The 27,606-nt window shown below is 44.5% G+C and overlaps 1 protein-coding gene across 2 annotated transcripts in view; it reads right to left on the reverse strand.

The window, feature by feature from the left end:
* Nucleotides 1-25,709, reverse strand: part of LOC126365939 (LON peptidase N-terminal domain and RING finger protein 3) — a 173,042-nt gene extending 147,333 nt beyond the window's left edge. For both annotated transcript variants that reach the window (XM_050008727.1, XM_050008718.1), the window contains exon 1: nucleotides 25,110-25,709. In XM_050008727.1, the coding sequence (XP_049864684.1) occupies nucleotides 25,110-25,581 (472 nt within the window). In that variant the 5' untranslated portion in view covers nucleotides 25,582-25,709. The remainder of the gene's footprint in view (nucleotides 1-25,109) is intronic.
* Between the last annotated feature and the right edge of the window lie 1,897 nt (nucleotides 25,710-27,606).

Consider the following 27,606-nt stretch of genomic DNA (forward strand, 5'->3'; position numbering starts at 1 on the left):
CACGTATCTCCGGTGATTGATATTTTGGCAAGTACTATGATTTCCATTTCCGACAACGCCTTGCATATCGCAAAAGAAACACCTATTTATCAAATACAGCGTTCTTGATACTAAGAGACCTTTACTTCCTTTTCCATGTTCGAGCTCATGAGTATTGAAGTATAACCGGTTTTTGTGGAAAAACCGGTTATACTTCTTTTGTTCAAATGATTCAAATGGCTCTGAGCACTATGGGACTTAACTGCTGTGGTCATCAGTCCCCTAGATCTTAGAACTACTTAAACCTAACTAACCTAAGGACATCACAAACATCCATGCCCGAGGCAGGATTCGAACCTGCGACCGTAGCGGTTGCGCGATTCCAGACTGTAGCGCCTAGAACCTCTCGGCCACTTCGGCCGGCACTTCTTTTGTCTTTTCTGATTATTTACAGCATTTATTCCAATAGTTTACAGTCAACACCACTATTTTCTGTCTCGTCAATTTCTCAAAGTATTGCTTTTAATTCAGATCACATAGCTTCCTTATTCGAACGGTTTGGTACACTCATTTACCCCATTTCCCTCTCTCATCTTACAACCTCGTACTTCCCCTCAGTATTACTCAACGTAATTCCCGACACTTCCTTGCCATGGTTTACTTATCAAAGTTTCCGGTCTATCTTCTTTATTTTTCCTGTGTATTCACCCTCGCTTTCAAATAAACTATTGCTTAATCTGTTTTGAGTTTTAGCTTCTATTTCAGAAATGCTGCAGTTTCTCCTTCCACAAATTTTCAGTTCCTCCATTGTAGTTTCTCTCCCGCCTGCAAAGAAACTCTTATCCTTCCATTGTTGAAATGGTGGTGTCTTTATAGCAACAGGAAGCTGATTTCCTGATACAGTCACAGGATTTTAATAGTAAACAGCAGTAAATTTGATTTCTGCCTTTTCCTGATGTCTCCTCCAGAGAAACTCGTGGTTTCCATACAGGCACCTCAGTTACTGCCGGCCATACTATTTGTTAGTCGCATATAAGTAACTACTCCTCCGTTCATTTTTTCCCGATATTAACCTTTCGTCGATATTGAGGACAACAGAAATGGAGCTTCAGCTCTACTGGGAGTAAATGATGAACGATGTTTGCCTTACATTGTTTACCAAAATGATGATGAAAGTGCAGCCTGGCAGGGGTTTGGGCTCTGCTCATTTACATCTACGTCTACATCCACGTGATTACTCTGCTATTCACGATAAAGTGAATAGCAATGAACCACATACAAGCTGTCTCTCTACCGTTCTACTTTCGAACGGCACGCGGAAAAAACGAGCATTTAAATTTTTCTGTGCGAGCCCTGATTTCTTTTATTTTATCGTGATGATCATTTCTCCCTATGTAGGTGGGTGCCAACAATGTTTTCGCAATCAGAGGAGAAAACTAGTGATTGAAATTTCATGAGAAGATTCCGTTGCAACGTAAAACGCCTTTGTTTTAATGACTGCCATTCCAATTCACGTATCATGTCTGTGACACTATCTCCTCTATTTCACGATAATACAAAACGGGCTGCCCTTCTTTGTACTTTTTCGATGTCATCCGTCAGTTCCACCTGATGCGGATCCCACAGCGCACAGCAATACTCCAGAATAGGGCAGACAAGCGTGGTGTAAGCAGTCTCTTTAGTAGACCTGTTGCACCTGTTGAATCGTAGTCTTTGGTTTGCTCTACCCACAATATTAACTATGTGATAGTTCCAATTTAGGTTATTTGTAATTGTAATCCCTAAGTATTTAGTTGAATTTACAGCCTTCAGATCTGTGTGACTTATCGCGTAATCGAAATTCAGCTAATTTCATATAGTACTCACGTGAATAACTTCACACTGTTCCTTATTCAGGGTCAGTTGCCACTTTTCCCACCATACAGATATCTTATCTAAATCAGGCTGCAAGTCGTTTTGATCATCTGATGACTTTACAAGACAGTAAATGACAGCATCATCTGCAAACAATCAAAGACAGCTACTCAGATTGTCTCCTACGTCGTTAATATAGATCAGGAACAATAGAGGGCCTATAACAGTTCCTTGGGGAACGCCGGATATTACTTCTGTTTTACTCGATGACTTTCCGTATATTACTACGAACTGTCACCTTTCTGGCAGGTAATCACGAATCCAGTAGCACAACTGAGGCGATACTCCGCAGGCACGCACTTTGGTTAGAAGACGCTTATGAGGAACAGTGTTGAAAGCCTTCTGGAACTTAGATAGCACTGCAACATCTTAGGCATCTTCGCTGGAGCAGAGTTGGAGTTACCATGTTCAACTTACGAGATTCTCTCGCCGCATATATTTGCTAGATAAGCTGTGTCCTTCAGCTCGTGTTGCATAGTAATGCTGGCTGAAGAGATCATTAGTCTCAATTGTCAGTGCTACAATCGCGCAGCTGGCAGTCCGAAACTTTGCGGCGAACTCAGAGAGTCTTCCAGGAAGAAATCGTCATGGGAGCAGGAGGAACTTTGCCTTCGCAACGCCATTGCCGTGACTAAAGAACTGCGTCGTGATTGGCGTCCGCAGTAGCGGGCAATTACGGCACAGGTGGCCCGCTGCGGTCTTTTGTCCGCACAGCCGCCACCACCGTCATCAGGGCAGCGCTCTGGGCGGACGTCTTGCGGTGGCCAGAAGGCACACGTGAGCAGTCCACACTCAGCGGCCAGCAGTCCTCTCGCTTTTTTTGTTATTCTCTCGCCGTGGGCGAAATTTATCGGTCTGGCACAGAGATGGCGTTCATATCAATTATTCTTGTTCGCTGGTACGCTTACGCAACAGCGTAAATCAAATGTCGGCTTGCTTTGTGGAGTAGCTTCGGTTATACGGTGGTAACCGCGCTACGCGTGTGTGTGTTTCGTTCAAATCAGTACACTGGAACATTTCGTCATCATGAAGTTCTTCGTTTTCGACGGTTGGTCGTCAACGGAAATTCATCCCAAGTTGGTGAAGCTTGGTAAGGAGACATTTCTTACACTTTTAACAGTTAAGAAATGGGTTGGTGAACCTAAAGGTGGCCGTAAGTCTTTTGGAAAAATGGGGCTCTCAATGGACGTTACAAAGCTGCAGCCACAGAAGAAAATATCACGAAAGTACACGATGTAATACTGGAGGTTCGGCGACTAAAAGTGTCTAAAATACCTCACTCCTGAAGAATATCGGCAGAAATGAACGGTTAACTCTAACAAAGACGTGTGAAAAATGGGTTCTGCATTTTTACAATAACGAAGGAAAGAGGACTGATGATTTGTTCATCTGCATTTCATTTCAAATATAGTCATAATTACATATTCCACTGAAATCTGAACACACATTACGTGTTCCTGTGTAGGGAAAACTAAACCGGTATGGCCAGTAGGGTAATTGACACCCGATCGTCCCGAACACGAGTCCAGTGGATTAATCATTGCACCACCTCATTCGACCAGAGAAAAGGAATAAAGTGCAAACAAAAGAAATGAAATTACAACGATTAAGTAGTGGGTTAGGAGGCAATGATGATGAAAAGACCTGAGAAGATACACTACTGGTCATTAAAATTGCTACACCAAGAAGAAATGCAGATGATAAACGGGTATACATTGGACAGATATATTATCCTAGAACTCACATGTGATTACATTTTCACGCAATTTGGGTGCATAGATCCTGAGAAATCAGTACCCTGAACAACCACCTCTGGCCGTAATAACGGCCTTGGTACGCCTGGGCATTGAATCAAACAGAGCTTAGATGGCGTGTACAGGTACAGCTGCCCATGCAGCTTCAACACGATACCACAGTTCATCAAGAGTAGTGACTGCCGTACTGTGACGAGCGAGTTGCTCGGCCACCATTGACCAGACGTTTTCAGTTGGTGAGAGATGTGGAGAATGTGCTGGCCACGGCAGCAGTCGAACATTTCCTGTATCCAGAAAGACCCGTGCAGGATCTGCATTATCCTGCTGAAATGTAGGGTTTCGCAGGGATTGAATGAAGGGTAGAGCCACGGGTCGTAACACATCTGAAATGTAACGTCCACTGTTCAAAGTACTGTCAATGCGGACAAGAGCTGACCGAGACGTGTAACCAATGGCGCCCCATACCATCACGCTGGGTGATACGCCAGTATGGCGATGAGGAATACACGCTTCCAATGTGAGTTCACCGTGATGTCGCCAAACACGGATGCGACCATCACGATGTTGTAAACAGAACCTGGATTCATCGGAAAAAATGACGTTTTGACATTCGTACACCCAGGTTTGTCGTTGAGTACACCATCGCAAGCGCTCCTGTCTGTGATGCAGCGCCAGGGGTAACTGCAGCCATGGTCTCCGAGCTGATAGTCCAAGCTGCTGCAAACGTCGTCTAACTTCGTGCAGATGGTTGTTGTCTAGAAAACGTCCCCATCTGTTGACTCAGGGATCGAGACGTAGCTGAACGATCCGTTACAGCCATGCGGATAAGATGCCTGTCATCTCGACTGCTAGTGTTACGAGGCCGTTTGGATCCAGCATGGCGTTCCGTATTACCGTCCTGAACTCACCGATTCCATATTCTGCTAACAGTCATTGGATCTCGACCAACGCGAGCAGCAGTTCGCGGTACGATAAACTGCAATCGCGATAGGCTACAATCGGACCTTTATCAAGGTCGCAAACGTGATGGTACGCATTTCTCCTCCCTACACGAGGCATCACAACAACGTTTCACCGGGCAACGCCGGTCAACTGCTGTTTGTGTATGAGAAATCGGTTGGAAACTTTCCTCATGTCAGCACGTTGTAGGTGTCGCCACCGGCGCCAGCCTTGTGCGAATGCTCTGAAAAGCTATTCATTTGCATATCACAGCATCATCCTCCTGTCGGTTAAATTTCGCGTCTGTAGCGCGTCATCTTCGTGGTGTAGCAATTTTAATGGCCAGTAGCGTACTTGTTTTGCTGATGTGACGCAAGGACATTAACACTGTCTAATTCTTTGTCGAGGTTTCTAGCGCTTGCCGTGCACGAATGAATATTTGCAGCAAAAGAGAGGCAAAAGGTGGTGAGGGGCTGGAGTGGGGGTGGGCCCCAAGGCACGGCTCAGCGGGCGTCCTTTTGCAGACTTTTTCAGCGCTAAAACGGTCGCGCGCGCTTTCCCGGTATAGCGGCGGCGCAGCGTCACGTGGTCGCGCGCGGCGCCTTTACGCAAGGCTCACGTGCGTGGTCGGGTGCCGCGGGCCGCACGCAGCTGCAGCTGCCAGCCTCCCCCGCCGGCACGTGACCTCCACCCCCACCCCCGCCGCCGCCGCCCCCGTAGCGCTTTCTTTCACAGCGTCACACAAAAGCGGTGAGCCGCCCAGCTGCCTCTGCTCGCCTTGTGTTCGCGCGTGGCCACCCGTATCACTTGCGGCCAGACAGCACTACAAATTACACCACCACATTCTCAGCTTTCAAATCTCCACACGCTGTTGGAACAGGAGCATCAGCAGTTCTGTACCGTGCCAGGTTCGAACATGCTACTTAGCCGCCTCTGCCTGTGCGCCGAATTTCAGGCAACGTAACTGCAAACCACTTCGAATAAATCTCAGTAAAATGGTTACACCAAAACAGGTTTGGCACGGCATACATCAGAAAGACCTGAACAATATTTTTTTTTATATCAGCATCCAGAGTCGCAATACTTCACAAAAATTCGTTAACTCTTTGAAACGGTGTATAGATAAAGGCAAGCCGTAGCAACTTAAATGTTCGTACGATGCCGCTTACTGAAATCAGTATTAATAACCTTCCTACATATGGGCCAATGACATTTGAGACTGCCAGCGCAGCTACAACGAAACCACTGCCCCAGAAATGCTAACATCTCTCTCAGTGCTCAAACAATAAAAGAATAATTAATTTGTGTTGTTCGCGAAGAGGACCGCCGGAAAAAGGAACGTGTTACTGTCTGTCAGTGGAAACGAGGAAATTTGTTGAATTAGAAATCTCACTTATGAACAAGACAGCTGACCAGAATACAGTTAGACGACTGAGGAAACCTATTTAGCATGTTCCCTCTATTTCGCGCGCGAATGTACGAAACCATGACCACATTTCCAGTAATTTTGATCTGCAAGCCTGTCAGATTAGGTGTTCAAGTTCGGCACCAAGAATATTTTCTGTTTCATAATGAATTTTACGTCTGAAAGAATTAGTGAGTACAAAAATACTAACCTTACCATCGTACAGACAGAGAGAGGAATGTACGTCTCTTCACAAGTGCATTCCACAGCAAGGCGCAAGGGTACTTTTGATTTTTTTGTGTCCCCTTGCTTGCGTGAAATATGATTTTAAAACTCATATATGTGTGTTTTGCTAGAAGATGGCTCACTAGAAAGATAATACCTTAGCCACAGCATTCTGATATACGAGATGCCACACGAAGAATAAAATCGGTGCTGCTATTGTCTTAAATTTTCTCAACGGTGGGACAGGTAGATAATAGGAAGGATCAATGAATAAGGAAGGAGGAAGCGACCTAGCGTGCTGCAGGCACATCAGAAGAACCAGCTTACGACCTGCTTCATGTGAATTATACGCAGTGCTGCTCTCTCGCAGTGGTGAATGACATACACCATTTGCGGTTTAATTTACATCATCCGGGTAGGACTCCACCATTTACCACCCTGACATCATCCAAGAACTATGCACCTTGGAATACTACAGGAAGTTACCCTGGGTCACAGGATTCTCATCGCCATATATCTTTTCAAATTAAGATTTAAGACAAGAACGACTTACGCCACAGTACCTGTCATAACGGCATGTGCACTGTTTCGCCTTAAGTGGAAACTACTTTTCTTTCAATGGGGAAGACGTCATAATTTGTCCCAGTGTGCTGGAACAAACACCAACAGAGCTAATAGTCTGTCTATTAAAATGGCACAATTTTCGTGTCTAATACAATTCAAACAACAGTAGTAGTCATATGGAAACAACAGCGTTGATGACTTGGATATTTTGTCATTGCTCGTTCTGGAAGAACAACTTCTGTTTCGCGATGCGCACCATTCCGCGTTACTCCACAGTGCTAGGTTACGACAGGAAAAATGAAACCACGCTCGTTAGAAAGGAATACCAACATGCTGCACTTAAAATCGTGTGTGCCTTCCGCCTGAAACTAATTCATGCAAGACAGTCCCGTACTTCCTTGCGTGAAACTGATGTGATTATTGGTGGGTTGTAACGTTACTGGCACCGATCAGAGTTCTTACATTCAAGGTCTCGTTTAAAAACTTTTTTTAGTATGCATAAAGCTCTATTCGAGAACTCCAAAGCGCGTGAGAAATGCCGACTGGTTGCTGTTCTTTACGATATTATTTTGATTACGTGCGACGGTCGTTGATGGGATGATAAGTATCACTGTAAGTTGCTTAAGTTCGTTAGCATTTACATTTGTAATCGGTAGGCACCTTATTGTGTGTAAGGGACGCTGCTATCAAAGTGGTGGAGAAGGAAGACTTTCTGCGATATCAGTAAAGCTCTTTTTATATTAATACAGCTGACGAAAGGCCTATACATTTGGAAGTACGATTTGTCTCGTTTTTAATCATATGAGAATGTGCTAGAAAGTAAAAATTTTTTGAAGGGTTAAAATAAAACATAAGGCCATTGCTCATGGACATGAGCTCGATACCGTCCCAGGATCATTCTGCAAAATGAATGTCACATGCGAACGTGAGCCTGGAAAGGTTCGAAAACTGGTTTACGGAAATAAAGAGATATATCACAAGTGGCTAGCCGCCGTATTCTGTATTTATACTGCATGTCAATATTAACGTGCCTTTGTGGGCCATCCTGCAGATGCGCGTATCGCTCGTCTCTAAAGCGAAAGAGTTTTCGGAAATGTGTCTTGTCGACGTTGTTCGGGAAGACGCTGAGTCCGGCGGGACTGCGGTTGAGAATCCAGAAGGGAAGCGTGGCAGCGCGCGAGCTGGCAGCTGAGGACATTAGGCAACCCGCGCCGTGAGTCAGCGGGGCTGTACGTAGCCTTTGTCTGTACTGGACCGAGCTGCGGCACCGTGGCTGTGCGACCGCGAGACCAGGCCGATTCGAGTCGGCGGCGTGGTGGTTACGTGGGGAAACGGCAGGTAACAAGTGTACACTTCACGTTACTCTCATCTCAGACGGTGCTTTGTGTATGTCTACAGGGTGTTCCAAAGATCGAGAGCAAAACTTCAGAAATGGGTTCCTCATATAGTAAGGAAAAAAAAGTCTATTAAATGTGGGATCTAAAACGCATACCTTAAGAGCTACGAGCACCTCTTCATTCTCGAAACTCTGAAACAGATGTCTTATACTGCAAGCTCTTTGCTTTACATGTTTTGGGAGAAGGTAGTGCGCACAAAACCAAGAAACAAACATGTGTAGTAAAAACATGATATGAAGTATATACCTTGAGAGAATAAGCATTTGTTGATCTTCGCTATTGTGAAACACATCTCTTCTATTGAAGAAGTGCTCTTGCTGTATGCGTTTTAGAGTCAATATTTACTGGACTTTTTTCCATTGTTTTCGTCGATACTGCATCCCACCAAAATATGGAAGGCAAAGAGCATGCAGTAAAAAGAGATTTGTTTCGCAGCATTGAAGATGAATAAGTGTTCACAGCTCTTAAGGTACGCATTTTAGAGCCCATGTCTTTATAGATTTTTTTCTGCTTGTTTTATAAGGATTCCATTCCTGAAGTTTTGCTGTCGAGTTTCGAAACACCCTGTATAACATGAATTGCTAAAGATGTAGCACGTTGCTAATTTATATATTTGCAATCTTGTCCCGTCGACATCGTTCTCATTAGGGACGGAGCACAAGCTCTGATTTTATTCAAGGATGAGGGAGGAAATCGGTCCTGCCCTTTCAAACTAACCATCCCTGCATTCGCTTGAAACGATTTACGGAAACGTATATCCGGATGATCATACGCGAATTCGAACCGTCGTTCTCCCGAATGTGAGTCCAAGGTGCTGATCACTGCGCCACCACACTAGGTCTCTTTCAGAAAAGAGAACAGACGGTTCCCAGAGTTGCTCACTTACACAGTAATGGAAATGTTCTGCAAACTCATCTGCCTGTCTAACTGACATTTGTATGAAAAAAATTACTGGAATAAGAAACACAAATACAAGCATAATGAAGTCAATTTCATTTCCATCCCCTCCCCTCTGCTAAAAAGAAATGCGACGTCTTTTTTGTACCCCACCCTTTAAAAACGAGTTGAACTGGAGAAATAGCTTGTGGAAATAGCCTACGGCTGATACATACTGCGTCCACAAAAAAATACCTATTAAAAAAACAATTTCATTCTACCAATAATAGATATTCAGAGTAGGATTCTGAAATTCTGAACAATGGGATATTAGTTTTAGCAAATTGTTTTCCGATACCTGACACGACCTCCACATCTGTCAATATTTTGTGTATGTAAAAATGTCGAGGTGCTCCCTGTTTCGTACTGTATACAGAACTGTAGAGATGGAAATGAATACAGGAGTATCTGGTTGAAGGAAAGGAAAAAAGGCGACCACCCAACGGAAACATAAATGTTTTGAATTAGGTCATCCGCTCTTTTAACTCTTTCTACGTTCATGAAAAAAATTAATAAGTTTGTATAAATTCAAATGCAATTGATACAATGTCGGTTCCCACCTCTACTAAGATGTCGTCGTGTAAAGCTATGGCCGGAAGAGTGAACGAGAACGTGTAGGCAGCTTCCCTTTTATGTTTGTACCGTACCTCAGCTTCAGCGATTCCCTTAATTGTTTGTTTAGTTATTATGTTGCTTGGAATTGGTACTTTGATACTGGACTTGCATTTACTTTGCTTTCCACCATTTTTATCACAGCTTAACTAAGTCCATTGTCTAGATTCATTCGGATGTTACTAGCAAGTTGATGAGCGCCCCCCGTTCGTTACATACAGTAAGTGGCAGCGTTCTCTCCCATTTTACAACAACGCCACGCCTGCTCAGGGAAATGTGTCGCAATTAAGACCTCCGTATGGACTGTAATACTGCTGAAACTGCAGGAAGCGAACACGTTTATGCTATATTCTCGGAGAATTACACACTTCACAACTTACGGATTTTTTTTTCAGCTGTTTATACTTTTTCATGTGGCCAATGTCTGCTTCGAAAATGTTACGCAAGACGCAGCTGCTAGCTGATGTTCCCGAGCTCAGGTGAAACAGCCGCAGCGAGAACTCGGCATTATTTATGAGCTATGAATAACGACCACCGCAAACTGTGTGGCCCACGGCGCCATTAACGTCGCTGGACGCAACCTTACGAACGGCCGTGGCGTTACGTAGCCACCAGTGCGGGGTGCGGCAAGTCAAGCGGCACTAGAGTCGCTTGCGTATATACGCACTGCACCAAGTAAAATGAATTCCTAACTGCTATGAGGACAGTAAAATAAATGAGCATTTCGTTTCCTGAGACAAATGAATTGTCCATTTGCAGATGAGATGAAAACGGGGAGCGTGACGCACTGTGCACTATCATCACAAAAAAAGAAGGCGATTCAGGCATTAGGTGCCATGTCGCTCACAAGTGTCACTGAATTTTGTGGTAAGTCAGAACAGCAAAACGCACGGCTTCGCACAAAGTTCTTGTTTCATCTCCGAGTTTCAGCTCCAGACCCCATCCGCTTCAATTTGTTCGTACTTAACTATGAACACAAACTATGTAGTACAAAGCTGCAACTAAAATGTAACTGAAGAAAATTTAGCAAGCCAAGATCGCTGAAAAAGAATTTTATTGGACGACCGGTTTCCACAGAGCTGTGCTGTCATCATCGGATCTTACGCTTTCGAATTCTTACAACACGTTATGGATCGGTGTTACACGTCGCTTCACACTGCACATGTACACCCTATTACACTGAAGGTCACTACGCATCGGCATGTCAAATGTACAAGTAATATACAGACATAAATATAGCTACACTGCGCCGACTGCAAATGTACACTTTCAGTACCAGCTGCTAGTTGCTGGCCAGTTGCCAGCTGGTAGTAAAAGTGTACACTTGACACTGGCGCAGCATAATTATGTTTATGTCTGTACATATTACTTTCACATTTGACATGCCGATGCGTAGTGACCTTCAGTGTAATGGGGTGTACATATGCAACGAGAAGTGACGTGTAACACTCTTCGATGGTATGCTGTAAGAATTAAAAAGCGTAAGTCCGATGATGACAGAATAGCTCTGTGGAAACCCGTCATCCAATGAAATTGCTTTTTAGCGATCTTTCCAAATGAAGTTTTCTTCAGGTAACACACACTGCATATTGCCCATAGACTGAACATGTCGGGAATACACTGCAATTAAAAGCCAGTACTCCTGGAAATAAGCCTTTAGGAAGAACACGGAACGAAAATAAAACTCGAAAACAGACAAAAATAAAACTATATATTTGTTGTACAGCTTTTTGTGGTTTGAACTTTAATTTATGTGCCATTTATGAAGTGAAAGGTCATGGATTGAGTGGCCGGTCTCGGCGGAGGTTCGAGTCCTCCCTCGGGCATGGGCGTGTGTGTTTGTCCTCAGGATAATTTAGGTTAAGTAGTATGTAAGCTTAGGGACTGATGACCTTAGCAGTTAAGTCCCATAAGATTTCACACACATCTGAAGATCATCTGAAGTGAAAGAGTGTATCAAATTGTAAATGAAAGAATAAACGGCGGAAAGAATCATCGCACATTTAATGAGGAATACGAAATATCAAGATCTCCGATAGATAACAGGACACAGGAAAGCTTGCGCAGAATTAAAAGAAAACGGACATCGTCTGTTATAGATGAAGAAGAAAGGAAATGTTACTCGCCAGCGAAAACAGGTAGCATAAATACTGTATGACTCATTACGGATAACAAGGTCCCATGTACCAAAAACTATGTTAACTGCATCAGTTCTCACAAGGTTGGACATCAACCATTCCTAGTGATCTTAGTGCACAACGGGGAAAAAGATAGTGGGATGCCGGATGAATCACGCCACCTCTTTGCAAAACATGTACTTCTCTGAATATACGTTCTAATGCGTATGTTTTCGAACAGAGCCACCGAATGAAATTTTAGAACCATCCTAAAATCGTAGAGCGAGAGCGTGTAGCTGGCAAATAACAAAAACAAGGTCGGCATGAAAAAAAAAAAAGTATCGAGCCAACTAACTCCAAATGAGGCCGAGTTCTTTAAGAATGTAAAGTATTAGCCGAACCAGAGCTCGTGATTCCAGATGCTTCGTGAAAATGGCACAGGTTATTAATCAATCATCTGGCAGCTGGGTCAGGGTGGAGTGCTGGGCGGTGCCCTTTGGGGGCGCGGTGTCTGCTCAGAGCGACAAGCGAGCCGTGAATGCCCAAGGCCCGGCGCGGCCTGCGGATCAATACAGCGGCGCCCTCATCTTGCAGCATAAGCACGGCAGGTCTGCTCTGCTCGCTGCAGCCAACACTGGTCCCGCGCTGCCTGCGAGAATGGCGACTTTTCTACCGACACTAATTCGCTTAGACAATGAAATGTACAAACTATAGACAATATTCTGAAAAAAAAGGGCGAATGGAATGTTGAAGCCACACAGACAGACAGTAAATGAAAGAACAGAAAGATACCGATGAAAAGAACTGCAAAAATACGCTACGTCACCAGCAAGTAAACCTCGTGTTGTCTACATGCATGGAGCTAAGTTAAAGCTGTCGGCACGAGTTAGCTAACGTTGACGTGGCGCTCTACGAGTTTTCTGAGGTCACTTCGCGCTGTTTCACGTTGAGGAGTCGTTTCGTCACGTGAAACATAAAACATGTTCTGCGAGAAATTTCGGCGACGTGACACGTAAAGCAGAACGAATAGGAAACAAGCACGCTCACTAAGCCACGAGCAGAAATGTTGAGGCCCGCAGACAACAGGACGCCATGTTGCACTTGTCTCGTTCAGTGAAAGCCCATATTAGGTGGGTCTTACGTTATATCTCACATATCATAAATATATGCTGTTTCTAAGCACACTGAATATACCGAGAACGAATCGTTGTTGGTACGATTTATTGTAGTAAAACTATGGGAAAAGTAATATTGGTGGTTAAGGAATTTTCAGATTTTTGCTATTTTCGAATGGTAACAGAGAAAGCAGTTTTAAGGCAACGAAACATTATTCATAAAATATCGTCTCGTTCTTGTTAGGATTTGTTATAACTAAATGTAAATTAACAACATATCAGCAATAGAAGTCTACATGATAAAATCCAATAAAATGCAAAAGCTCTTATAATGACGGTACGGCCTAGAGAGCACGCACGGTAGCTCAGCGTGTTCGGTCAGAGGGTTAGCTGCCCTCTGTAATTAAAAAAAACTGAGTTAATGGATTAACGACGAACTGAAACGGGTGTCTTGCGACGTCCGCCCCTGAGCAGATTGGAACGAACTAAAACGAACAAAATGAGATTTAAAAAAAAAGTAATGTGTAGAGGAACCATGTCACAGCGCAGAGAGTAGATTGGTGTAGGGTTCGAGTCCTGTCGCACCTTTTCTTCACCTTCATGTTTTCCAAAAGATTGTTGGACTTACTTACGAAATTATTAGAAACAATTTCTGTAATACGTAATGTTGTGTAAATATACGTGCGGTCTGAGTGAGTTTGTTCCATTTGATGAACTTTCTTAAGCTGATGTCCTCATTGACATGCACATGTATCTTTCCTTTTTGGCTTATCACACGTTCGCAGATAGTGAAGCTTTTATTTATGCACACCACGGACAGAACGACACGACTAGCATATGGACATGGGAGGAAATGTGCGTTGTAATAGAGATAACGTTGGGATTTTACGCGCGCCTATTTTCGTCAACAAACTGTATTGTTTGCGAGCCAAATAAGGACGAAAACCCCGCTGGAGAGCATTGAGAGCGCAAAAATCACGTTAACCAGCTCGTCCCGTGAGCTGACAGCACAGTGTCTCGTCACGCCGGAGATCCCGTATGTTTGGGCGGCAACGTTAGCTTGCCTCGTCCCGTATGGCGGCGGAGTTAGTAACTTACCGTAACATACGGGACGAATAGCTGATACTACTGCTGGATACACTGTCGTTACGGAATATTTAATTTGCAAACAATTTTTGCTGGACAGGGATTTTGCTTCCACTCAGCCTTTAACAGTGCTTGAATCTGAATACGGTGACGCAAAATCTTGCCGTGGCGGGGAAAGAGATAGTCTTAGTGCAGAACAAAGCCGACATACTTAAGACCATACAGTGTTTTCGTTTTGTTCCGATTAAGTCGCAACCTTGAGTAAATAACGACCTTCACGTGAGGAGATACACGCCTCCGTAGCCAAGGCCGCTAACGCACGCCTGAGCGGTGCCTCTTGAGTCTGAGGCAAGCCGGTTCGAATCTTGGTGCTGAAAAAAATTTGCTGTCAGCATCTGATCGACATGGGGAGGAGAGATGGTGGCGTAAATTTCTTTATCAACAGCCCTGCGCCAGTATCCTAGATTAAATTCAAATCTGTTCGCAATGTCTCATGAAGTGAGGGCGCATGACACTGCTGATGGGGAATAGTCCGTCAGACGGGCACGTTAAGCTCAGCTGGTGCTGTTCGACAGGAGTGTGCCATGTACCTGCACCGGCTTTAGCCCTCCCCCTTCCCTTCAAATATAAGGACACTACACTGATCGCAAACATCCACGCGACACAGGTACGAACTTGATACTTCGTCACAGGTCGGAGGAAGGCATCGGAAACCCACCTCCACTCGGACCTTGTCTAGAACGACGATGCAGGATTGGTGCATCCGCTCCCATCCGCTCATTCCTTGAGTATGGGAATACTTTGACTTGAAGTGAGGAGATAGTGATCGAATGGGTTAGTTTTGTCACACTATCCTTGGACAAGTCTGAACGACTGAATCGGCTTCTATGATGGCAAATCCAAATACGTGTGAAATGCGAGTAACTTTATACTATTTCTGAATCGTGTAAAAATATGACACCTAAAAGTAATTTTTTAAAGCGATGTAGGTGACGAAAACTGCTGAAGAACTGAGGAATTCCAAGTTTAAAATGTTATTCCGTCAAGTTACTAAACAATTTCTTATATTGTGGCGGCATGATGCGGACAGTATCTCTGACTCATCCCGTTACTCCTGGGTTGGGTGGGCAGAAGCTGCTGCTACTGCAAACAAGAAAGACAAGAGTGTTTTCAGTATCTGGTTTCAGTTATCGCAGATCAGTAGACATGGCAACCGACCAAGGAATGGAATGTTATTATTCGTGAAAGCTCGATCACACCTGGCAGGATATGAAGAGGAGTCGACGCTACCAACTAAGACTACTTGTTCTTTCAAGAACAGGAAAATTTCTGAGCTGATAGCAACCTTTCTCTGCATTCGTGGCGATGTCGTTGAATTGCAGGCACGGATTGACGTTCGATGTATAGGTACGAATCTCCAATCTTTTATTATTTTTTTCTCTAGAATCTGCCTGCAATTCTTGGGCCCCTGTGCCATATAAATTTCTAACATTTCGTTCAGTAAAACAAAGTAACACTGGCGACAATCCTTTCGTCGAATTCGCACGTTATGCTCGGCGGCGACCTGGCCGCCTTTGGGGAGAAGCAATGTGTATACCGTCCGCCCCCGGTAGCTGAGTGTTCACCGCGACGGATTGTAAATCCTAAGGGGCCGGGTTCGATTCCCGGCTGGGTCGGAGATTTTTCTCCGCTCAGGGACTGGGTGTTGTGTTGTCCTAATCATCATCATTTCATCACATCGACGCGCAAGTCGCCGAAGTGGCGTCAAATCTAAAAACGCAGAAAACAAACAGTCCAATATTTGTGTGTAGAAAACAACACAATACTGTACTATGCGAGCACTATACGGTCGTATTTGCCTGGAATACTGAATATGTGTTTGTCAGAATTCTCCAATGGTACCTGTCAGGACTTACCAGTTGTACGTACCGGGTCCATCTATAATCGATTAAAGCTATTCAAGGTCACCTGCAGCCGAGAAGTTGTGCGTACTATGGGACATTTAGTATCGTCTCGCGCAGAATATGCCTTCCTCACTCTTGAGTTCCTTTTTCGGCTTCAGGTACAGTTCTATACTTTCTAAAAATTCCTTGAAGAGGTCTCAGAATGTATTCGAAGAAACTTGCTGTGTGGCATAAGCTGCATGTTGGAAACACGTCAGCTGCAACGGAGGGGCACACCAAACACGCCCACCGCGCGTTGCAAAACGAGATCCGGAGCGCTCCCCAACTATCGCAAACCTACCAGTTACGTAACACTGCGGAGAAGACAGCTGCTTTTCTGCCTGCAGCCGTTCCCCAGAAGCGTCGCCATCCTGCACCCACCCCGACAATCATCCAACCGCCGGTTCCTCAACTTCCCTGATAGGGGGCGTCGAGAAGGTCCAAGGGAGGACAGCTCGTTTTACATTATTGCGAAATAGGGGAAAGAGTGTCACGGATATGATAAGCGAGTGCGGGTGGCAATCGCCAAAACAAAAGCGTTTTTCGTTGCGAAGAGATCTTCGCGAAATACCAACTTTCTCCTCCGAATACGAAAATATTTTTTCGACCCCCATCTACAATGACAAAAGATAAGCGTTGTAAAAAAAACAAATGTGAGCTCGAGCGGAAAGATTTACGTGTGCGTGTTTCCCGAGGCGCCATTAGGGAGTAGAATTGTAGAGGAAAAAGTGTGCAGGTGGCTCAATAAACCCTCTGCCAGATACTTAAGTGTGAATTGCCGAGTAGTCATGTAAACGTAGGTACAGATGCAACTTCAGAGTGCATATGTTGAATAGTGATACAACTCCATGATATGGATACTCCTCCTCGGCGCCATGTAGGTTTCTGATGACATGAGTCCGATTACTCTCACGGAGAGGTTCGATAGCCTGTTATTACTAAAATGTTTGTTTCTGAAACTTATTTTGGCCTACATAAAACTTTCCAAAATCTCAGCATTATCCAGGCAGTTCTCTGTGTGGGAGAAACACTCGTGCAATATTTTAACATTCAGTTTTCTTGTACGTTATGGGACTGATCCTTTCCAGTAATTACATGATGTACATACAACATTATATAAAACTTTTCTTTCAAAAGTCTTTGGAGTCTATATCCAACACATCTTTCGAGTTTGTTTATACATTGTTTCCACCAAACACACTTACATATTCAGCAGAAAAAAAAGGTGCAACGTCATGAATAACTACCCTTATCTCTATCTGTGTAATGGTATTACATATATAAACCGTTCTGTTGACGGTCGAGGTGAATACATTTTCAGAATAATGTGCTTTTTTTTTTGTTTGTTGTAAGTGACCAACGAAAAATGAAAGCCGATAATATGTGTATTTTGTCAAGAAATTCCAAGCAAGATCGCATTTTTAATGCTTCCATCACACGGAAGAAACAGGGCATGAGGAACTGTTTTTATACTACTACCACCGCTAATACTGTACGAATTCTTTGGTTCTACATCAATATGATGACATAACTTGTTTGGAATTGGAAGTCAAGTATCCTGCCAATGATAACTATAGTAACAATTTGCTGTGAGTATTTCAGAAGGCAGACTTACGGCTCAGCAGTGATATGACTTCGTTGTCTCGGTCTCGAAGAGTTGCGAGCCTTTTCTTCTTTTCCGCGTGATCACGCCAATGCCCGTTCTCTAAAAAATCTTACGACAAACCTGTACCCAAGTTACCATTTGGTACTACGTATTAGTCCTTGATCATTAATCTTCCCTTCGTTTCAGTCTGTACCTGTTCACCATTCCCGGCAGTAGCGATTGTGCGACACAAAATAGTGTTAAAATGCTATCATCATATTTATACCCAGACATCACAGTATTTTGATATTGAAATATCATGCGCGTGCGTATAACAGAGGGACGTGCAATCCCTTTCGCGAATGAGCATGTCGTATGAAGCAACTTTAATATCAATAAAGAGACTTTCTAGTTTAGTTACACGAATTTGAGATTTTAAAACATCCAATTGTGTTGTTACGCCACATATTCTAAATGCAAATATAGGAGGTAAGGTACTGGCTGTCACGTTTGTTTAAAAGGAACATTTGTTTACCATTTTTGTTGTCCACAACTCTAAATGTAGAGTTTTTCAGCTCATCTTAAATACTATACCCGTATTAGGAAGTTGCCTATGAAGTTACATTTTTCGTGTATAATCAGCTTCTCGATATCAGCTAGTCGATATATTTATTCGAGCCTTTAGATTTTAGGGTTTGAGAGTGGATGTTGTTTTTATGTTTAAGAAACCAATGCTAGAATCGGTGCACGTATCCGTTACCTTTGGTTCAATGTTTCAGGTTACAAAGTATGAAAGCACCTACTTTTTGAAAGTAGCTAACAAAAGGAATGTCAAGGCTACTTTGCACCGCACGTGCTTCTTCCGCTGCCCCATATCCAGTTCGAGCTCGTGCGATCTGCCATTCCCAAAAACAGCCACGTCGCCACTCAGTATGTGTAGTTGGGTGCTGAAACGTTGTCCGATGACAACACTCGTGCAGAACGCGAGAGCTACAGCTTTTTCAGTCTGATTTATGGATGTGCCAACCGAAAAAATATTGTCCATGTACGGCATATGTCACAAAGAACAATGGGAAAGGCATATTTAGTGCCTCCCGGAAAAGTTCCAGTCAGCCTCCTGCCTTCCAGATGAAATCCACCGGACAAAAGCGCCTGCGGAATGCGAAAGGACAGAGGTCGGAGTTCACGTCGTGGCGTCACAGGACAAGCGACCACAATTCAGGCGGCGTGTTTGTGGACGCGGCGAGCCGATAGCGAGACACGGGCTCGTGGTTCGTGGCACGCATCGCGCTTGGGACCGACGCTAATGTAAGCAGATAAATATGCATGAACCGCACATTTCTCCAGGTTTCGTGCGGCAACTCGACAATGTTAATTAATAATACAATATTGAGTCAGATATTTTTGCACAATCACCATTAGAAATGTTGTATTTCGCTCCACTCAACAAATGTCTGGCTGTAATGCTTCCGATGTTTTAATTACTCTACGAGTTCTGGTGTAGAAACAGCTGTATGCTGAAAAGTATCTACAGACGGTGGAACTATAGAAAACCATACACACAGTACATTATCATGACAGGTATGATGCAGTAAAACTACTGGCACTCCAAACAGCTTCCAGTCGTCTCGGAATGGATAAATACAGGCCAATCTTATACCATTCTTCCTGCGAAACAGTGGCAGGTTCAGGTAATGACGATGGAGAGGGATAGCGAATAAGCACCATTATCTCCAAAGTTGACCACAATGGCTCAATAATATTGAGATCTGTTGACTGTGGTGGACAAGGCAAACCAGATACTTCATTCTCGAGCTCACCAAAACCAGTACTGGAAGATGGAAGCTGCGAGAACAGAGGCGCTATCTTCTGGGAACACAGCGGTATCATTGTGGAATGAAACTTTACGGTGGGATGGGCCTGATCAGCCAAAATGATCACATAATCCTTGGCAGTAACGCCATCTTGCAGATTAATCATAATCATGGAGTCTATGGAACAGTACGATACGGCTGCCCTACTCATCATCGAATGTCCGCCATACTCTTGGGACGTAAACTCGGCCAGAAGCTGGAAACAATTTAAAACAACACTCATCCGACCAAATGACACCCTTCCATTGATCCAATGTCCAGGTTTTACAGCTTCGCCACCACGTTTTCCTGTTACGGAGATCTGCATGACTGATAAGTGATTTTAGAATTCCAGCTAGCCCTGTAATTTCCTGCTTATGGAGCGCCCTTCGTATTGTTTTGGTGCTGACAGGGGTCGCGAATGTGACATTCAGATCTGCAGTGACGTTTGGAGCTGTCGTGCTCTTTACAGATCCTCTTGAAACACTATACATTCTGGCTCTCTTGGTTACAGAAGCACGCACAATATGAGCACCAACAACTTGCCCTATTCGACTTCTGTTAGCTCCGACATAACGCACTCAGAACTGCACACAACACTGTTCTGGCCACGACTGATACTTTCAGCGTTTGAAGATTTTGCACAGGTGTCGCTTCTGGCTCAGTACAACAGCGCAGCCTGCGGCCTTGGCAAGTATTAGCATCTATGTTCAAGTATCCATTTTTTGGAGTGTTTCCACATTTTTGTCCAACCCCTGTAAGTCATCTGTGTGATACAAAGCCGGGAGTTACTAACTCTGCATCCTGGCCTTGCATGAAAACTAAAATTATTTCTCCACGAAGCACTACGTCTAACTCCACAGTCGAAAGGTCAGTGCGACTGACTGCCGTGCGGAAGATCCGGCTTCAATTAGCGAGGAAGATGGCGCGACTGTGCGGAGCTCACACAGTAGACGTCGGCGGCTCAGATCTCCGCTCTACCTTCCACATTAAAGTTTTCCGCGGTTTCTCTGAATAGCAAAGAACAGAATCACTTGTCTTCAGGGACCGATAACGGAGATCCAGTTTCGTGAACCAGTATGTTCTCTGTGGGGATACAATCCTTTACTTGGTATATTTTGCTCTTTACTCGGAAAACTTGCGATTTTACGACTGTCGTGTTATGTGTGCCCTATAGAAGAGGTCTGTTTACAACAGCTGGTTGGACATAAAATTCTGTTTCTGATACCTACTGTCACCTGTAACTTTAGCAATATCATTTGTACACGAAACTGATAAATGTACCGTTTGACCTATTATTTAACGTGAAATAAGTAGAGAGAAATTTTCGCATTACAAATTAAATACATTTCGAACTTAACGGACTGGAAGAAAGCTGTTTCTTGTCCCTACTAATTCAGCTATTTCAGTTACATGGGTGAATCGTCTGGTGTATTAAATTGCACTTAACGAGACGTTCAGCAAGGTTTTAATTAAAAGTAAGTTATGTGAGCAATGTTAGAGAAAATTCCAGAGGATCTGCGAGAACTACTACTCATGGGCCGGCCGGTGTGGCCGAGCGGTTCTAGGCGCTTCAGTCTGGAACCGCGCGACCGTTACGTCGGAGGTTCGAATTCTGCCTCGGGCATGGATGTGTGTGATGTCATTAGGTTAGTTAGGTTTAAGTAGTCCTAAGTCCTAGGGGACTTCAGATGTTAAGTCCCATAGAGTTCAGAGCCATTTGAACCGTTTACTACTCGTGCATGGTATATCTTTGCGTGAAAATGCCGAATAGGCGAATATGCAGATTTCGTTAGCCACAACTTAAGGTACCATTACTATTTTGTAGGACATCGTGTGATCGAACGGTTTACATAATTTTTAACATCCTTAAGAGATGAATTACGTAATAAACATGTACTGTTACATGAACGGACAGTTGCAGAAACTAGCCTCGCGGTAAATTCTTGCCACAGAAGCGAGCATGTTAGGGGGCACCTGGCAGGCGTACAGATAGGTAGATGGATGACTAGAAAGGAACATTGTGCAGGCAAAAATTAGAAGACATACAATAGATTAATGACAATGGCGGATGTACTTGACACATTGACATGAAGAAATTAATGCGAGATAGGAAAAGTTGGAGGACAATATAGAACGAACTGAACAGAAGTTTGAAACAGTAAAGAAAAAATAATGTGCTTTGTCATTTCCAGTGAGTATTATGCAAAGAAAGCAAATCATTGTTATGATGTTAGCCTTTACATCAGATCTGAAACTGGTGCACTACCAAGCGAACAGAAATAAATGTATAATGACATGAAAACAGAAGAAAGTTGGCGATAAGAGAACAACACATGAGACAGTTTTGGAATTGAAATGACACTCTAGCAAATAAGATCATGGTTGCAAGGAGATACAATGAGAATCTATGACACGATTTCGCAACTACGCAACACAGTTATACGTAGATAGTTGGTCCTTTGTCACTCAGGCATGCTGGTGACAGCTGTTGTAATAACAGAGTGACTGTTTCTTTGTCTCGGATGTCACGGTTTCCTAACGTAAAGATACAGAGACAGGTGTTGGAAATAGAGCTCTTTTTAAGTACTGTTGGAGAAAAACAAATTCCGAGTGATTATGTAAGTGAAGCAGACACTATCTCACACTACGTGGGACAGAACAGACCGCACTCCCTGGAGGCCAAAGATCAGTGCCCGTGGCGTACATCACATCTCAATTACGTAAGTGACAAAGGCTTTCATTCTACACTCATCTCTGCGGCGTCCCCTAGGAGCCAGGGGACTGGGAACAGCGGCTCCAGGCCGTGTCCGGCTGAATGGCTGCCCCAACCGCGTCTACAATTGCTGAGATGATGCTATTACGCGACGAGCCGGCACTTCCTTGTTCGCCATACCGTTTCGTAACTGGTCACCGGCTGCTCCCGTTGCGTAAAGGAAGACCGAAGGCACTGCCGTGCAATCCCCGTACCTGTTCTCTCTTCTATGGATGCTAGGCCGCTAGCACGCAGGGCGATGTTAGCTGGAGAAGCAAACAGTGAGCAATCGCCTCATAGTGTGGAGCCGTCATGCATAGATACTAGCCTACAAGAAACCATACTGTAGGCAGTAATGCAAAAAATCATTTAATTTTGCAATTTCCTGTTGTGGTAATTGTAATTTCAGGGTACAGTTTTAGTCTTAGGTAGAGGATAAGCTTTTCACAGTTTCAAATGCCCGGGAGAAATTTTTCTTTGGCATTAAAGATTACCCAAGTCAGTCAAAACATATTTACCGCGGCACAGCAGTGTCGCACCCCCCGTCCCAGTGTGTAGCAACCCCATACCGTGGGCCACAGGCTAGACCTGCAGTGAACTGCGCAAGAGAACTCGTGATTACGTAGTGCTCGCCAGTCACCCATCGTTTCGTAAGTCCCGCGACGAGTTTGGCGTTATATAAAGCTGTCGCGTGCATCTTCCTGGAGGTATTGTTGCTGGGCCCACCGTTCCACTCCCAATGCTGATTGTGGAGGCGTCTAAAAATGCTGCACTTCGGTACTGCTACTCACATTATCGTCGAAAATATCTCTGCAGCGATAGAGGCGATGAACTGACACTGTCATGTTTTAGCGGCTTGTAACTACAACTCGTCGCATTTTCGCTAAATAATAACGGTGTATAAAAACAGTAACGGAACACAAGTTTCTTCCAATTTTATGTACATCAGCAATCGTTCCTTCTTAAATGGGCGAGCGAGTGAACTCAGACTCGTTGGCGTGAACCGCCGTAGGGGTTGACAGTTGATGACGAGACGGGAAATACAGATTATGAGAAAAATGATTTCTTTCGCCGTAGGAACAAATTACTTCATTATAAAAGGAAAATTTCTGACACGAAAGCACCTCATCCTTATTGGAATATTTGCTGCAAACCATTACGTAACTATCCAGTCAGCGCTGCTGACGTGTTGAGAACTTGGCATTCCTCATGCAGCGCAGGTTACTCAAGACAGGCTAACAATGAACAAGACTCGCTATTGTTTGACGATGTTGAAAACACACACACACAGTACCGTGAATTTCGGGGAAGGCTAAAATGATGTCAAAAATGTCAAAGTCAATTCATCAAGGAGGAAATTTGTTTCCATATAAATCACAGGAGGTGCAAAGGAGTGGTTACCAAGAGATCGGCACCAGCAAGGCGTCACGTCGACAGTCTGTAGCGGGAAAACAAACGCAACCCCACTTCTTCGTCTCTGGGCGCGGGCTTCCCAGTGCTTCGCAGTAACGGTTTCGCCTAACTGTGCGCGTTTTCGCGAGCGCACAGGCGAGTGCCGCAAGGTTTTTCTAGGTAGCAGGCGTGACGACCGTTCCTCGTCGCCCTGCCGCAGCTCCTGACTCAGGGGACAACCGCGCCGCCCACAGCGTCACCGGTGACACACGGCGCGCCGTCTGTCAACACCTCCTACTCATGGTGCCAGAGAATAGTCTAACCGCTCGTTGCCTGGGAGACACGTGCATGGTGCCGACATGACTCGAGGTAACAGTTCACTACACCGTGCAACATACTTAAATCTCAGATGCTCATTGGAAGTGTCTTTGATTGTTCATTCAACAAAAATTCAACCCCACTTAAAGCAAGGTGAAGATTATTTCCAACACAAAATTCTGCGAAGCATTCATTCTAGCTGTAACGGAACGATAAATGCATTTACTGAAACTACTTCCGTCTACGCTTGAAACAAAGGTGTTCTTCGCTGCGTCATGATCTTTTTACGAAATTTCAATCACAAATTTTCTCCTCCGAATGCAAAAATATTTTGTTGACGCCCACCTACATAAGGTGAAATGATGATCATAATAAAATAAGAGAAATCACAGCTCACACGAAACGATTTGTATTTGTTTTTTCCGTGTTCGAGAGTGGGACGGCACACAAGTTGCTTGAAGCTGGTTCGATGAACCCTCTGCCACGCACTTGATTATGAATTGCACGGTAATCATATTAGCGACAGTTTAGTAAACAACTGCTGACATGAGGAAATCACTCACTCTTCTGTCTTTCTTATTCTCAGAATGAGATTAATATATGAAGACCATATCGTTTGGCAGTCTCGTTTGAAAATAAGTAGACTTGGACTTTCTTGCAACTGAAACTGCTTTTCTGTACCAGAAGCTATAACAAACTACCGTCCCGTTGTTCTGTCATTTGTGTCACGTCTTGATCAATATAATTACGGAACTCAAGAATACTATATTTTTTGTCTTACTTTTATTCATTATTCACCGGCTGTTAGAAAAATAAACTTTTCCGATTTCAATTTGTAACCGCTCTGTCTTACGCAGACATACTGACTGATTCGCGAGATCATATTAGGTCAATGACATGTGGTTAATGTGTCTATTACGCATTCGTCCCAGACAAACAAGTGTAGGTTCATCCTCTGTTCTCGTTGTTTGTGCACCTTTGATGTGTCCGACCGATAGGAATTCCACGGACTGGAGCAAGATTCTATCGTAGTCCGCACAGGCGTCTTGAAACTGTAGCTTTGTCTTCCCAATCACAGCCTGTCATTCGCTTTTCCTACATCTGACCCTACTGGATCGTTCCAAAAAGTGCTTTGTGTGATGATGTTTAGCGACGCAGCAACCGCGGAGACCTGGTGACAGTACAGTGAAGAGAACGGCGAGGCAGGCGAAGCTACTCACCGATGACGAGGGCGTCGTCGTACTTGCGCAGGGCGGCGGCGACGTCTTTCCGGGCGAACAGCTGGTTGCCCTGGTCGCGGAGCCGCGCCGCTGCCAGCTCGGCGGGCCACCACTTCTCGGTGAGCGCCTGCACGAGCACGTTCACGTTCACGTTCGCGTCCCTGGGGGCGGCGGGGGCGGGCAGGCGCAGGCCGCAGCGCCGGCACGGCCGGCCCGCCTCCCGCGCCGTGCACACGCGGCACAGGCTGTGCCCGCACGCCAGCGTCACCGGCGACACGAGCACGCCCTCGCAAGACGGGCACGCGAACGGGCTGAGCTCAGGTCCCGCGGCCACGGCGCCGCCTCCGCCTCCGCCCCCGGCCGCCGCCGCGCAGCCGCCCCCGGCGCCCACCGCCGCCTCCAGCAGCGCGCTGGCCAGCTGGCGGACCCGCCGCCGTGCGGCCGCACTGCCGTCGCACTCGCCGCCGCTCATCGCTTCCGTCGCGGCCTTTGCATCTGTCACGGACCGCCCGGTTTCCCTGCTCCCAGGCCCGTGTCGCCTACGTGGTCGGTGCGCACTCCTCACTCGCCCGGCACTCACCACCAACTAACTGCGCGCAATCTTGCTCGCACACTGACTGCCTCGCCGTGAACGACTTTACGTAAGCCGCGCCCGTGCCCCCTCCAGGTCCCCGCTCTGCGCATGCGCCGTGGCTGCGCTGCTGCCGCCGGCTTCGGGCACCGTATAACCACCTCACCGGCTAAATGTGGGTGCCTCCGCTCACATAACGCCTCCCATTTGCGCTACCTCTCCTCGTCCGCACCCAGCTTTACATAAACCAGACCGGCTATTGTTGCCAACAGCGTCCCGAACAAGCACCCGCCTCCCTGTCACCAGTTTTGCTCTTAAAAAATACCGAATCAGCAACAGAATCATCATTGTTCATTCCCTTTTAAGCAGAAATCTAAAACACAGTTTTCCTGGTACTTTTTTCTGTATTTAATTTTTGTTCCCCAAAACTTCTCAAATATTGGCCATGTTTCTTATTCCTCTCTTCTGTCCACTTCCTTCCTGTTCTATTTGACTTTGCTCAAATTTCTGTTTTATTTTTATTTTTTCCGTATTCTTCCTTGTCTGTCATATGTTCTGTGGAGATGTTACATTTCTTGAGGTCTTCCACGATTACGTTTAACCAACTGATTTGCACTGTATTTGTTCTCACTACGTTAAAAATCTTCTTAATCGGTCTGTTCGTTCATTCTATGTATGTGTCCGAAGAACTTTGCCCTTCTTGTCTGTAATCGTCTCTGATTGTTCATACAGACTCTTCCTGAACCGGCTCATAGATCTTCCTCAGTATTTTCATTTCTTGTTTTTTCATCTCATTGATTTTCGTTCTTTACTTGATTACTGCTGTTTCTGAGGCATACAGTGCGCCTATAGTGCTTGAATATGGCATTGATGGAAATACTTATTTCGTTGTAATGGTTCCGTCTAGGTCTGTACGCTTTTCGTAGTTTTGTGATCCTTTGTTCATTGAACGTCGCGTTTAGTCCTCTTTTCTGTATAACGCCCACGACATATTTGAAACTTTCTATTTGTATTTTCTTTCCATACTTCGTTGCCTATGGCTGTCTGCCTAGGGGTTTTGTGTCCATGTACGGCGTAGTCCTGTCATGGCTGAGATTTAATGTAGCGTGTGTAGAGCTTCTTTGGATTCCTTTCTGTTATATCTTTGGATGGCTACATCACCAGCAAAGGCTAGACATTTCATGCTGACTGTTCTGTCCTTGTGTTTCCCCATCTTAACACCACAGATTTTTTTATCGCATGTTCTGATTATTTTCTGAAAAACAGGGTTAAGTAGAATGGGTGAACATCCATCTTCCTGTGTCACTCCTGTCGTGATATTTATTTAAACTTCAATATTTACGTAAATAGAGTTAGATCTGTAACCGTCTCCATAATTTTATGAGCAATGCACTTTTCTGAATTATTCTAATAACACTGTTCGGTTTGACATGACGCACTTGAGCAAAATGTTGCCATTATCAGGTGTGCAACTACTAATTATCCATGACTTTGAATGACTTCTTATACGTAACTGCAATTTTTGTAGTTAGATTACATGGAGAAGTTTGTCGGTTCTGCCAATAAACTACTGTGAGCTGCGTTTCAACATTTTGTACCTCTGTATGGCATAAATTCCGTTAAATAACGTATAAGTTAGTTGCTGTAAGAACATACATTCTAGTTCCTGGAATACAGACCACTGAATAAAACCGACAATATCGTATGTGTTTGTAATGGAATCAAGTTGTACTGATAGTTATAGTAATCACTAGGAATGCATCATATATTAACACAGAGTTCAATTATTATTAAGGAAAGCCCAAGAAATTTACAAGTATTTGTTATAAATCATTATTTATACCACACAACTGAAAAGGAAATAGCTTAGTTGTTCATATTCCCTGAGTCTAATGTAGGAATGTTTTATCAAATAAACTGTATCTT

The sequence above is a fragment of the Schistocerca gregaria genome, chromosome 1 (genome assembly GCF_023897955.1).
Source record: "Schistocerca gregaria isolate iqSchGreg1 chromosome 1, iqSchGreg1.2, whole genome shotgun sequence".
Lineage (NCBI taxonomy): Eukaryota > Metazoa > Arthropoda > Insecta > Orthoptera > Acrididae > Schistocerca > Schistocerca gregaria.